The sequence below is a fragment of the Cygnus olor genome, chromosome 2, assembly GCF_009769625.2.
Source record: "Cygnus olor isolate bCygOlo1 chromosome 2, bCygOlo1.pri.v2, whole genome shotgun sequence".
In the NCBI taxonomy this organism is placed as follows: Eukaryota; Metazoa; Chordata; class Aves; order Anseriformes; family Anatidae; genus Cygnus; species Cygnus olor.
This window is the reverse complement of record NC_049170.1, coordinates 21,423,096-21,438,347: the sequence shown is the minus strand read 5'-3', so window position 1 is coordinate 21,438,347 and position 15,252 is coordinate 21,423,096. Positions and strand designations below refer to the sequence as shown.

The following is a 15,252-nucleotide window of genomic DNA, read 5'->3' as shown; positions in this document are numbered from 1 at the left end:
AAATAACACCTGTTAACTTATATAAGCCACAGTCACATTTCGTGTAAGACTCTGAAGACAGGTGCTTCTTAAGTTAAAATAATTTATTAAAGTTTTGTTAACTGATGGTTCTTGAATGATGAAAAAAATACTTTTCAAAGTTTACATCTAAGGTTTCTGCAAATCTGTTTGATTTACGGATCGCACGTTACCTCATGAATTCCCCGGTCATAATGTGTAGTAAGTTTTGTGGACTTCAAGGATGTGGCACTGACCAAGAGGCTCAAGACACTGTGATGGTCTTGTCTGGGCAGGTGAATGAATGCAGAGTTCTTTCAAGCCCTTCAGATTGGTTTGAAGATCTATGAACAAAGGAAAGGAACAAAGGAATGTATTATCTAACAGTTTTCTCATATATCCTTCCTATACTTATCTCATGCATCCCTGGCAGGCCACTTTTGGTTTTTAATTTCTTGGAACTTGGCAGAGTTTCCTAGAAGGAAATAGTAATTTTAGAAAAGATAATAATAATTCCTTTGTTGTCTGCTTTTAGGTCATCACTTAAGGGGGTTTCCATCCCTTATTTCTGGCAATCAGTTAACTTTCTTCAATGTCTAGACTGTCATCGTCTCGGTCCAATGGATATGAGATAAAATTACAATGGGATAGTTCACATACACATACCTATTTCAATCTGTCTTCTTGCATACTTTCTGAACAACCCATATCTCAAAGACTGATACCATAAATAATTACATTATATTACCAAGAGAAAGATTTTTAATTTAAACACTGACTCCTTCCAAAAGAAGAAAAAGCAGACAGCAATCAACTCAGACCAAGGGTTTGAATCTTTTTGTGACAAAATAAACCTCTGTGGTTACATTTGCATTTATAATTCTCTAAAATGTGGAAACTTATTCTGGGTTTGTCAGGGCTGTGCACTTACAAAAATTGGTAATTCTAGAAATTTTACATACTTATAGTTTGATCATGAACACTTAAAGCGTTTTAATTTTTTATCCTTCCAGCAAATTTTTGCTCTTCAGAGTGCAATTCAGAATTTACTTAATTTGGTCCCCATTATATGCTTGACAGTCAACGTGGTGAAATCCAATTTAACACCACTTCAAAATTTGGCATTTAATCTGGTATTCTTCTTTCTGTCAGAAGTTGGCTTTCTACCTTGGCAAGATTCGTCATGTCAGTCTGGAGCTAAATACTTACACCATACTCAGAAAATCCTTTGGTCTCCTTTGGCATGTGTTGTCATGCACTTTTTGTTATTCTACAGCTTGTACTTTCTGTCAAAGCAGGGTCAGCTAAATCTAGGGTTTATTTTCAGCATTCATCAACTGCGCTTTGGAGAAATCCTACCAGTTCTTACTTTCAAAAATGGTAAAAGGAGACCAGTAACTTTAAAAAAATATCTGTACCTTTTGTACTTCATCTCATGATTGTAACTCTAGCTATGGTAGTTTCATTGCTGACGTGTGGAAGCACTTGCGGGTGAGATACATTTGGCTGAGTTACTAGTCACCAGGGGAAACGGAAAGATGTGTTAATAATAATGAAAAACTCTGTTTCAGTGTTTGCTTGATTAAATAAGAGGAAAAGTTCATCCACAGGAACAGGTAGGGTCTGAAATGTCATAACTTTGACATATCTTTACTTAATTTGTGTTTTTCTCACTTCCTGAAAACAACTGATAGGCAAAAAGTACACAGCTTCCCTCATTGACCCCTGTCAGGAATAGGAGTGGGTCCCCTCTGTAGTGTTTCCCCTGGGGTTGCTTTGAGCTGTACCTATTTGTACTGCACTGCTGGCTTAAGACTGAAGCATGGTGTTCAGATGGTGGCATTGATCTCCTTGTTTTTTTCTAATTTTTGGGCTGCAAAATACTAACCCATTTAGGCTTACCAGTTCTGTTGACTCTGCAGGCCATCTACAAGTATAGATAGAACTTGGCTGTATAAAATTATTAATTTTGCTGTTTCCAAGGTAGTTTTAATTTTTCATCAATGCGAAATTTGTCAGCATATGTCAGTGTATGATTCTGGGTCATTTTTCACATTTGAGAAGGAGAAACATTGAATTGTCATTTAGACTTTGAATCCTTTGCTGTTATTGCCTGTTGGTAGATGGCTTTGGACTTGGGGAAATCCCATTCCTAGCTTACACAAATCTTAAATAGTAAATTTTTAGGCAGATTTTCCTGGCAGCATACAGAAGATTTTATTTTTTTGTGTTATAAATGTTCACTGTATTTATAAGAACAGTATTATTCATGGTTATTCAGAACACATACTTGAAGTCAAGCAGCTGCATCTTACACTTAATCTAGCAAACATTTACATCTGTTTATTTAGAGCATCATTCTGTGATTTTTCTCTTCTAGGTCTTCATAAGGCTTTATTTTAGAGATCTCACCAAGGTGGTTCTGCCAGTTAAGCAGAATATTAGGGCAACCTGATCTAGGGGGTGGTATTCCTGCCCATGGCAGGGGGGTGGAATTGAATGATCTTTAAGGTCCCTTCCCACACAAGCCTTTCTATGATTCTATGGGACAGGACCGTAACTTGGTCTTAGTTGTACTAATAGACCTTACTTTCAAATCTGTTTAACTTTGTATGCATTGATACATACTCTGTGAAAGTGGTATTTTAATGGTCTCTCAAGAATTAAAAATACAATAGCTCTTCGGTTTCCAGTAGAACTGAATCACTCTCCAATGGTCAAGCATTGGAATGGGCTGCTCAAGGAAGTGATGAGTCGTCATTCCAGGAGGGATTTAAGAGACATGTGGACATGGCACTAAGGGATATGGCTTAGTGGTTGGACTCAGTAGGTCAGGCTGATGGTTGGACTTGGTGATCTTGAAGGTTTTTTCCAACCTACATGATTCTGTGATTCTGTGAACTTGGGGCACCTCAGTCTGTCTTGTTTTACCCCAGCTGTGGGAAAACCCAGGGTTTGGAGTACACCTTACTTGCACACAGGCAGGAAGAGGTGTGCGTGGACACCATCACCATATCCTCATGTGCCCATGAAAGAAACTGAAGTTTGCAAGGCATACACAATCTGCTGTGTACTTCCAGAAGGTTCTGAGATTGGCCAGCAAATGGACCACTCTCTGAGGCTGAAGGGCGTTCCACACATTTATATCTGTCTTGTTGGCATGTATGTCACCATCTACTAAAAGGAGAAACCAGATCCTGTTTTGAAAGAGAGTTTTGACCAAAAAAAATATAAAATAATAAAATAAAATAAAAAAAACAGCATTGTAAATTGTGAGGTAAGCAGGTGATCTGTATAACATAGTTTTGGAAACAGAAATGGAAATTAAGTTAATGTGTCAATACAGAGATTAATTCCAGCCATTGTGAGCAGAAGACCAAGAATATTAGGTTGAATGAAGTGAAATTTTCCCACTGTGACTACAAACATTTTACATTGTCCAATTACTGTATAGAGTATGTGAGGGATTTCTAGATAGAAATGATTTATCTTATTGCTAGCAGTCTGTAGTTTGTTAGGTCTCTAGGCACCTTTATGGTTGTGACTACTCACCTTTATGAGGGTGACTGAAGCATTTGGATAAATGTTGCTTCTGTTTAGGGTACATCCTTACCATCTAAGAGAGTATCTATTAATTATTATCCACGTTGAACAACTTGCTTGCTTTTTTCATGAAATGATAGAATACAATTTGTACTAGCCTGTTTTAGACTTTTAAACATTTTTTTCTTGTTTTTATCTTGCTTTTCTAGGAGAAAAGGTACCTGGTACAAAGTCAAACCTCACTGTTGCTTATCACAATTTGTATGTCTTCAGTGGATGCTGTTGGGAACAGTCAAGGCAGAAAGTGCCACTTAAGCTCTCACCCCAGCTAGCAGGATTCCTGCTTGTGCTTGACAGTCATGGTGAAAGACCAGTTCCTCCAGAAGTTGATTTGTATTACCTAAATTAGTCTTCTGCTCTGAATTATGCTCCAGAAGAGGGTAATTTTGGTCCCACTGGTACAGGAGGAACATCAGCAAACCAGCTGTCTCATTTGGCTGCCTGTGGTTGGTGGTTGTGAATGGTCTCTTTCGCTCATACCTGTATCTGATGGTCAGGCTCTCTTCTCAGCTGATGTTTCTGCAGCTGTTTAGCATTAGTTTTATCTCTTTGAGTACAGATTCAGCACACATTGCTACAGTGTTTTCTGTGTCTATGTAGCTTATTTATTTCTATGGGACCTTTCTGCATCTGTTCTACTATATTGAAATCATATGGTCTTTACCTACAGAGTGTAGAATACAGCAGCACATAAGCTGTTTTTAATTTTATTGCTGTTCTGCATTTAGGAATGACTCATGACTCTGGAGATTGAGTTGATAAAACATTTGCACATCTCATTAATCTAATACTGTAATTCCCAAGAAACATTACAGTGAAAAAGCCTATTGTTCAGATGTTGCATGGTGAGCTTTACTTTATTGATAATACCATGGTCCACACATAACAATCCTAGGTGTAATTTTCTAACAAATGAAAATACAATGGAAGGACTCCTTTACAGAATCCAAAAAGTGATGTCTTGGAACTCAGACCTCAGGGAGCTTTGGATCAAGAGTTTTAAAAGGCTGCACTTTAATTCTGTTACTCATGCCATTCATTGTCATTAATATCAACCTTGGCGCTTTTCTGAGCAGTGATATTTTTCTTTCTATTTTCAATACAAAGCTTGGAAATTGGTGACAGCCACCTGATTCAGCAAGAGATTGCTTTAAAAACTATTTTAAAGCTCTTATTTTATGTAATGGTAGTCTATAATGTGATGCAGAATAATAAAACAAATGGAAAACCTCATACAGCCTTGCTTCCCTGTAGTTTTACAATTCTCATTTAGACAAGAATTTTAATGTATAGCATAGCTAGTGAGCTACTTTTAAATTTTGAGGACTAGATTCAATTTTATTCTTGTTTGGCTGTCTATGTCTTTCTACTTTGTCTTGGAGTATAATGTCTCCTGTCTCCCCTGCTTCCCTCCCCCTCCAAAAAAATCACCCCAAAAACACAAAGAGAGCTAGTGGATGATCTATATATAGTCTGGTGTTTTTCTTTTTTGCAGTATAAGAGATTCTGAAAGTGAGGAAAAACAGAAGTTAATGTGGACCCTGGCAGACAATCATTCCCAATATTAATTGTAATGGAATGTGCCTACTGCAGAAACAACAAGTAAAAAGTAGGAAGTAAAATCAGTGGAGAGTCTACTAGAAAAGACTTGGCCATAACTGGGATTCAAATCTCTCCCTTCAGAGACAGTAGGTTTAGGCCAGGTTTAGGAGCATCCTGTCTTTCCTGGGTCTGGGCAGCCTATCTCTGCAAGAACTTGAAGTCTCTCTGTCTCGAGCAAAACTTTGGTGTTTGCTGTAGCTTTTTTCATGGTGAATATTAGTTTGCAGCATTTGTGTATCTTTTCCAAGTGATAACTTTTGTGATAACCAAATTGTTACAAAAACATACCAAGGATGATGATTTGGACTGGGGTAAAATATCAGCAGTTTTCAACATAAGGTAAACTCATTGGTTGTAAATAGCTTCTCCTCTGTAGTCCTTTTCAGAATATTTTTTTCTTAACTGAGCTAAATTTTTCCTCCATCATTTCCTTTTTTTTTTTTTTTTTAATTATTTTTTCCTCCTGTAAGAAGATAGTATGATGAGGTGTAGCTGTAAGTTGAGGTAAAGATCTTTAGTTCTTTTAGGTTATTCATAGTTTGTGTGTGTTTTTATATATGTGTGTGTGTATGCATCTTATTTGATTTTTTTTTTTTTCTCTGGAGGACGTAAAAATAGACCTCTTGTCCTGAAAGTTCCAGGCAGGCTGGTGGGCACCTGATGTGTGAATTTGCCCCACAGTTGCTGGAGGGCAATATTCCCTGACCTGCAGTGATTTTTTTTTGGGCTCATGTAAACAACATTTGCTCTGTTCAACATTGTATGCATTCCAGGGACTTTCTGTTTATTGCAAGTACAGGACTGGACACAGACACTTCAGTTTAAGAAATACTTCTTAAACATCCTATAACTTCAGATTTTGACTTCCAGTTTAGGTTGCAGATCATGCCTACAAGCAATCAAATCTAATGCATAGTATTATCATGTCTTTGCTATAGACAATGTAAATAGAAACATAAATGAGCAAGTGAGCAACAGGTAAACTGTATGAACAAATGTGCATATAATTAATATGTATTAAGTTACCTGAGATCTATGGACAACCTTGGATATTTCCTGTGTAGTCAGTCTTCCTTATCTGCCTGGATTTCTTATGATAAATGCCAAAAATAGTCACCTTTTTTTCTTTTTGATTATTTTGTCCAAACTTTTATTCTTTTTTGTGACTTAAGACATAGTGTTGGTCTGTGGATAAACTCTAGTAAGGGTTTTCCTCAGTAAAATGGAAATTTTATCAGAATGTCATGTCCCAAATACTATCAGATTTACAGTAAAAATGATACATACCTGACTATATCTTGCTGAAATTAATAGCCAGATAAACTCTGTAAGAATAAATAACTGTACATTTGTAACATATGTTCAAAAAAGCAGTTTTATCCTAGCTTCACTGTTTTTAAGTTTCTGTAGAAGATTCTCTCTCTTTTTTTCTTTTTTCTTTTTAACTTTTAATAGCAACATTCACTATGTGCTGCAGGCAATAAAACAGAGTAAATAATCTTTCTAGAATGTGTTGGACACACTTTCACTGTTCTCTAAAATATTTACGTGAATTACAATAGGTTGTTTTCATTATTTTTTTTTGAAAGTACATCTTCTTGGACCTTTTACTTCCTTTTTTATCCTTTTACAAAAAATAATAATTAAAAAAACCACTGTATATTACATAAGTGATTAAAATGTGAATTGAATATCCTTTGATCTTGAAGCAGCTTTGGTTGAGGCCCTACATGAGGCAGACGTTTAGGAGCAGGGGAAGTTGGAAAAATAATTAGAGGGAGCCAGAACATGATGATAAGTTGGTGAGGTGCTGAGACAAGTGCTTCAGAGCCAGGACTCGTCTCACAATTTACTGGGTTTGGGGAGAATCTCAACAGCTGCTATACCAGGCAGCATGAAGAATGCGAGGAGCAGCAGCCATGAGTGGGCAGGGAGTGAGGACAAGGAGGGGAGCAGAACCCTGAGCAGCTCCTGGTGTCCCACGTGGGCCTTTCTTTCCCCTGGGGTCTGGTGAAGGCCTTGGAAAGGTGCCTTGTCATTGAGCAGTGAGCGAGTGGAAATAAATGGTGGAAGAGAAGGTTATTTGGGGGTGAGAATCTCAAACATTCAGGAAATGCATCTCCTTGTGATTTCTTTGATGTGTGGGGCCAGCTCTGTGAAGAATGAGCTGTGGACGGTTGTCCAAGCAAAGCAAATGTATGCTGTGTTTTGTTTTTTATCTTGAAAAGCAAACAGCAGTGATTTTTTCTTCACAGCCTCTGTCAGTATATGGGCAAGGCATATGTGTCAGGCTGTAGTATCCACTGTGTGAGCAGGAGCAGGGCATCCCTTTTATATATGACCCTTTCTATTGTGGTGCATGGGCAGGAAGGGAGGGAAAAATGTGAAGTGTTTGAACAGCTGACAGTATTTAATATCCTTATCTGCTCAGAAATTTAAGCACTAAAGAGGCACAATTTGTAACAGCCATTTTCCCCTCTTGGAGCTGTCATCTGGGCTGTAAGTAATGGATTATTTTGAGGGGAAAAATACCTTGAAGATGCAACTTGCTGCCCTTACAAATGACTTAGTATCTTTTTTTTTTTTTTTTCCTCCCCACATATGTTTGAATTATTTATATCAGAGATTCTGAAATACTGCCCTGGCACAGAAGTTGTAGGAGAGTATTGGAAAAACTGCTTGGTTTTGTATTCTGGAGAGTGACTTTCCCTGATCTTGATGAAATGCAGACTTGATAACCACTGAAGAGCACTACAGTGTCTTGGAGGAAAGGCCAATGCCCCCTTGGAGCAGAGGTAGCTCCTGCCATGCAACGGCTGTGGTCACAGTCCTGTGTGGGCTTTGAGCAAGCATTCAGTCAAATGGGGGAGATGTAGAGGCTGTGATTGGCAAACTATTACTTTCTACTATTACGCTTTCTTTTTGAGATCTATCTCATAATGTTTTCAGCCATTGGTGCTTGTGACTTAGAATATAGTTATTACTGTGATAGCAGCAGAACAAGAAGCGTCCATCATTCAAAATCTTTACATCTAAAATTTTATGCATTGCAAATAATTTCTTGATTAATAAATAAATGTCTTATTCAAAATAATCTGAAACATTTTGGTTTTATTTAGCAGTACTGTCCAATGATTCTGCATTAGGCTTTAAATGTTGTCCGTCAGTGGGCTTCCCCTTGCTGGTGCTGTACCATGTTGTGTTGTCCACCTGTTTCTTTAACTGACAATTTTATTATTTATGTGTGAGCATACACCTATTCACAGAATATTGAGTGTATTAATGATATTGAAATAAACTTTATGTTTATTTAATTCTGGAGGCACATGCTTTTTTTTTTTTGACTTTTTTTTTTTTTTTTGACTTTTTTTCCCTTTTAATCATTCCAGGCTTATGCTAATTCTTTTATTCATTCAGCCTGGGGGATGATAGGCAGTTTCTGCTCCTGTCTAAGGACACTGACTGTCATGGTAGCCTAACAAAGGCTACCACTACTTTCTAAAGATGATAAAGTTAAAAATATTTTATTGCTTTTCCTTTTGTATTTTTCCTTTTTTTGTTGTTGTTGTTTGCTTCTTAGATATGCATACTGGCTCTAGTCATGATGTTTTTAAATTTATGCTTTTATTTCTACCTTAAGTTAAAGGAAACCAAACTCTCTAACAAAATAAAATGTTCTCTCTCTGCTGAGATCAAGATGTAATAGATCTACTACATCATGCAGAAATCTGTACTTTGTTTTCCAAATTGTTCCCAGTTGTTTCCAAAAGTAAGCAAAACTAGATATGGGAAAAACAGCAAACAACAACAACAGCAAAACACCTTGAATAGGAAGTGAATGAGGAGTTTTAAATTTTCTTGCCAATGTCAGAAGTTAACATCATAAGTGTCTGTTTCTAGATATGGGAGAAATCACCAAAAGTACGTTTTGATGCCATCACTGTTTACAAGTCCATGTGGCATTGTGCCTTGGTCTTTGCAGATAAAAAAGAATAGATCTCAGATTTTTAACTGTCTGGACAGTTCATGAAAGGCAATGAGATGTGCATGATGATTCAAAGAAGTAATCATGGACTTGCTAAAATTTAACGCATGTTAGCCTATTGTTTTATTTGCATTTTAAGCAATAAAAACCAAATTGCAGTGTCTTATTTTATTAATTGTTAGTCTTTGTGCATTGTTTAATATGATACCAGATGCTTCCTCTTCTAATTAATCCTACAGGAAAAATATTTGAACTCTATTAACAATATTATTAATAACTGACAATCCTGACTCTATTAAGCTTCCATCAATACTTTTATAAAGACAGGTCATTTATGTAATCTGTTTTTAATATATTTTAATACATGCTTTTAGCTAGAGAGTTGAGTTGTGACAAAAAGGTCTTTTTTTTTTTTTCCCCTAGAGATTCAAATGATAGCCATTTTTACTGCAATTCAGGTAGCTCAGTAAGATGTTAATTAAGTACATCCAATTGACTGAAGATGTAGTGACATTTTCCCCTTTGCCCTTTCCATTTGCCCTTTTCCTTCTTCTTTTCTAATATTATGTATTTGGTCTTACACTTTAAATTGGCAATCCCCTTAGCAGAATCTTGCATCATCTTCTACTTAAACTGGATAAATCTAATTAGCAAATTCCTGCTCCAGCATCTCATGTTTGATGTAACACTAAATTGAACACAAACTGGATAACTCTTGTTTGTGTTATTTATGTATGAGTGTGAGAGCTCCAATGCTGTTGCTGGTCCCATTACACTGGGCAGAGTTTGGTATGAGGGAGGCATTTCCTTCCCCTCTGCTCTCTGTGCTCTCCTGCTACTTGCACAATGGAAGAAGTTTGTTCTCAGTTCTGTTCCTGACCCAGTTTTGGGATTACTTTAAACTCTAGGGCTGGTTACTTACTGCTAAAAAAAGCACTCCTCAGAGCACACAGGTATCAATAAACCTGCATGATTGGCATCAGCTTTGTCTCTGTGTTGCCACTGCAATGCCTAGAGCTTGCTCCTCATAGGACCCACTGTGTTATTTGTTACCCAGAAACTGCTTTAAAAATAATTCCTTCAGGTAAAATTAAATCTAATCTTTAATAGATACTGCTCATGAACAGAGTAAGAGATTGCTAATTTAGCATTTTAAAATACAACTACTTTAAAACAGAAGGGTTTATTGTTTTATTTACTTGCTAGGAGGAGGTCTCAGGTGTCTGTAATCAGTCCCTGCCAGAGCTGATGCTATCGTTACCAGGTTGCTTCTGCAAGGAGCATACCCCTTTTCTCCATGCTAGGGCAGGCGATGGAAGCATCTCTTGGAGAAGAGACCCAGGGCCCAATGCCTGACAGTCTGAAGGAATCAAATTGTTCAGACTTTCCAGGGGAAAGTCTAAGTCTTAGTCCTGAGCATGAGCTGGAAGCAATTCCTGTGGAAGAAATTCAAGACTTTGAACCTGAGAATTTACAGGAGTTTGCTGCTGCTGAAACTACACAGGACACTAAACCTGAGAACGGGCAGGTACAGCAAGGGGATACTTTAGATTAAAGGTTTTTGGCATGTTTTTGTGGTAAGAATAATGCCTTTGTTAGCAATTGTAAACTTACTGTTTTCTGAATTGTACTTGATAAAGCTTATCTGAGTTTCACAGATTTAGTGTGTTACTTCTGTAGGTTTAGGAACTGTGAAGCCCCAGAAAGGACTGTGGTGCAGAGTTGGTCAGTGCATGCCAGGCAGACCTTTTTTTTTTGTCTTTGCTAGGCAGAAAACATCTCTTTCATTTTTCAAGTGATTTTTTTTTTTTTTTCACATTTTTAAGTGATTGGATGGAATGAAGGTATTTTCATAAGCTGACCATCATACCTAACACATAGGTGTAACGCTGGACACTATCCATAGTGGATAAATTAAAGTTGTCCTAATGTAAGATGGACTTTTGTGTGCAATTTGAAATTATGACTAAGGCTAAAACTAAAGCTAAACTAATTAGACTAAGGCTAAAACGGTCTTGTTTCTACCTGCAATAGGGTTTATGTGTGGTATTGTCTGTGTCTTTCTGTAGAAAGTTGCACTCCACAGTGCCATCGCACAGCTCAGGGAGATATATGAATATTGGGGCCTTCAAGCAGAGCAGATGAAAAATAATCTTTCTACATCAGAACAAACTTAAAGTCTTAGTTGGTGTCATTCCTAACAAAGAAAAAAGAAAATATGTCAGGAATGAGACAGGCCTTGATGAACAGTCCTGCTGATCAGATCCTTTGCTCTGAGTCCTTGTTCTCCTGCACTGCTGGAAGCAGATGTGTCCTAAACACTAGGACTGCTCTTGCTCAGAAATTTGCTCCTCTTCACGTTTCTTTTCGATTTGTGTGAAGTGTTCAGCACTCACTGCAGCAGGCACATGAAATATTCCCCATCGTATGAGAAATGTGGGCTAGAAGGTCTGTATCTTTCCTCCGAGTCAGTAGTCCAAATCTAGCAGAAGCTGGATAACAGCCTGCTTATCCACAACCTGCATGGGTGTCATTCTGTTCCATGAATGCCTGTTTTGTGATGAGGTCTTTGTCTTTTTTTTATTTTTCTTTAAATTTTCATCAGCTGTCCTATCCTGAACTTGAAAAGTCTGTCCCACATAAATTTTGTTAAAAATAGCATATTGCAAAAAGTCAGCACTGACAGATTGACTGCTTTTATCTGAAGGATTGTTCTTTTCAGAAACTCCTAATCTAGAAATGTTAGGAAGAATTCCATGTCACAATGAAAAGATGACTTGTTCCTGGATGAAAGAATACTTAGTAATACAACAAGAAAATTAACAAGCGTCTAACATTATAACAATTCAGGAATCTGAAAACGTCTTTTTACAGAATGCTTTGATGCTCTGTCAGAAAAACCTTAACTTCTGATGTTCAGAGGGTTTTCTTTTCCCTTGATGAGGGTTTGTCTGCACTTTAGAAGAAGAAAAAAAAAAAAGAAGGATCAGGATGGGACAGCAGTCCTCTTAGTAAGGAACTGTTTGAACCACCTCAGTGTGAACTCCAGAAGCTTGTTTAGGTATTACAATTTTGAAGAATTAAATACTCTTAAAAGGGGACTTTGCTTTTACTTATAAAAATTTTGTCTTAGTATGAGCAGACTTCATTATAAATCTTAGTATTTAATATTTGATTCTCTTGTTTGTCAATATTCGTACTGTCTACTGAATGACAATATTATTTCATCTATAATGTTGAAGTATGAAGAAATTCCTTATGTTCCATTTTAGTAGTCCATCTTTTCCATCTTTTCATCTAGGTAAACTTTCTCTAAAGCTTTAATGATGAAATATGACAACATTTGTTCATTATTTTAAGTCATCTGTTTTTGTTGTTGTTGTTGTTGCCAGAATCAGGTGCTCACCTTACGATCGATTTCTCCATTTGCATGCAATTCTGCAGTTTCCACGAAAATTTCATCTACAGTAATTCACAGAAGCACATGTGCCATAGTCGGAGCTCTTTTTTGGTATGACATATACCACATGCTGCCACATGTTTGTGCTTAGTGTTGCAGAATCTAACAGTGTGCTTGATTAATGAGCAGTTGTGATCTTATTACGTGTCCTACATTCTCTAGGCTGGTTTCTAAAGTAGCAATTGACAGGAAATCATCCCTGATGAGCGTCCTCCAGTATGTTAGTCAGAAAAGGACAATGGCTATTTTCAAAACCTGGCCATTAAATCTTGGCATAGTTTATTACTTTGCTCTGGCACAGCTGAATGTACAGTTTTAGAACATTTGTAATGCAGAGCATAGGAGTAAAGCTCCATGAAAGCACTCACTTTGGTATATCCCACCCCTTTTCTTTGTCTAATAGCTGGGAACAGTTCTTGCTGTTAGTTCTGTAATGTTTTCTGAGTTCATTTTACTGTTGCTGACTATGTGTGTGGGACCTCATATGTTATGGGGTTCTATGTGGACACAGTCCCTTTCAAAATGAAACAATTAATCATGTTGATAAAGCTGCAAAAATATTGGAGCATTTACAGGACTTCTTTGCTTATGTTTAGAAGCTCTTTTTATTGTTTTTAAAATTTGTCTGAAGTGCATCCCAATGCTTCTTTAAATTCTCTAGTGAACATTTTAATTAGCTGAAGAAAAAAGGGATTCACTAGAAAATAAGATCTCTCTTCGGAAAATTCTTAGTCTTAATACTTTGAACTTGATATAAATAAGATTAGAAGTGATTTCCATTAGTGTTTTGATGTGACATAAATAAAAGTAAAGAGCCATTTATAAAGAACTAAAGAATGCTATTGTTAGTAGTGATACAGAATGCTCAATCTATGCTTTTAAAAATATTTCTGCCTTTTTAGGAATGTCAAGAGGCAAACTTTCAGTGTATTCTGGAAACTAAGTACTTGCATTATATAATGATGTGTGTGTAGTTCTTGAACTTTTAAAATAATGTTTAGTTTATGAACTTTTCAACTTGAGATACAGCAGATTCTGCTTGGTGACAGAAAGTAAACAAAAGTTACAACCTGCAGTTTCATTAGATGCCTGGACTAAATACAGTTTGTTTTCTAACACATCAGTATGAATGCCATTCATTCCCCAGCCTTTATATTCAGGGACGTCTGGTAGATTTATGGACCTTGAGTGTCTTTTTCTTTTGGTCTCTTTGTCTCTCTCTCTCTTGTTCCCTCCCTTCCTCCCTTTCTTTTCTGGCATCATTTTGTAATGATTCAGATATTCCACTATTATTCTCTCTTTAAAGTGAAAGTACTGCTTGTAAGAAGTGCCAGACAAAAGGGGTAGGAAATTCTGGTTTCTTGTATCTAGAACCATTACAAGATAGGCAGAGGCCAGCCCTACCTCCTCATACAGATGAGAAAGCCACCATTTCTTATCAGTCTCAGCCTAAGAGTGGGGAGTCCTCAGTGGTAAATGAGAGAAGATTGTTTGCTCTGAAGGCTCCGTTTGTCCTTGTAAAATGTGCATGTGCTTACAAGTGAAATGCTTACCCAAGTATTTGGGTAACCCAGAAGGGTTTGGAGACTTGCTTGGCCAGATCAGCCATCTGGCACTGTGCTCCATGGGCATATTCCTGGTGCAGTATAACTCTCGGCGTTACTCTGCACCTCACCTGATCATTTTTTTCCATTTTGCTCCGTTTGCTCTGCTCCATGAAAATAACTTTGATGGCTGGACCATGTAGTGGGTAAGGAATTGGCTGGATGGTTGCACTCAAGGAGTTGCAGTCAGTGGCTCAATGTCCAAGTGGAGATCAGTGACAAGTGGTGTTCCTCAGGGGTTGGCATTGGGACTGGCACTGCTTAACATCATTGTCAGTAACATGGACAGTGGGATGAAGAATACCCTTAGCAAGTTTGCCAATGGCACCAAGCTGTGTGGTTTGGTCAACATGCTGGAGGGAAGGGATGCCATCCAGAAGGACCTGGGCAAGCTTGAGAGGTGGGCCTGTGTGAACCTCATGAGGTTCAACAAGGCCAAGTGCAAGGTCCTGCACCTGAGCTGGGGCAATCCCAATCACAAATACTGGCTGGGTGGAGAATGGATTGAGAGCAGCCCTGAGGAGAAGGACCTGGGGGTGTTGGTTGATGAGAGGCTCAACATGAGCTAGCAACATGCGCTTGCAGCCCAGAAAGCCAACTGTATCCTGGGGTGCATCAAAAGCAGCGTGGCCAGCAGGGTGAGGGAGGGGATTCTCCCCCTCTGCTCTGCTCTTGTGAGACCCCACCTGGAGTGCTGCGTTCAGCTTTGGGGCACCCAGCACAAGGACATGGAGCTGTTAGAGTGAGTCCAGAGGACGGCCACGAGGGTGATCAGAGGGCTGGAGTACCTCTCCTATGAAGACAGGTTGAGGGAGCTGGGGATGTTCAACCTGGAGAAGAGAAGGCTCTGGGGAGAACTTAGAGCAGCCTGCCAGTACCTAAGGGGGGCCTGCTGGGGAGGGACTCTTTGTCAGTGAGTATAGTGATAGGACAAGAAGTAATGGCTTTAAACTAAAAGTGGGGAGATTAAGGTTAGATACAAGGAAGGAAGAAGTTCTTTA

The 15,252-nt window shown here is 38.0% G+C and overlaps 1 protein-coding gene across 8 annotated transcripts in view; it reads left to right on the top strand.

The window, feature by feature from the left end:
* Positions 1-15,252, top strand: part of CACNB2 (calcium voltage-gated channel auxiliary subunit beta 2) — a 245,833-nt gene that overhangs the window by 24,197 nt on the left and 206,384 nt on the right. Inside the window, exon 1 of one of the 8 annotated variants that reach the window (XM_040545623.1) lies at positions 10,434-10,715. The exons of 4 other annotated variants lie outside the window; for them this stretch is intronic. In XM_040545623.1, the coding sequence (XP_040401557.1) occupies positions 10,485-10,715 (231 nt within the window). In that variant the 5' untranslated portion in view covers positions 10,434-10,484. Of the gene's footprint in view, positions 1-10,433; positions 10,716-15,252 lie in introns of those variants that run through there. 3 more of the 8 variants (XM_040545619.1, XM_040545624.1, XM_040545620.1) reach the window with 3 other exon arrangements.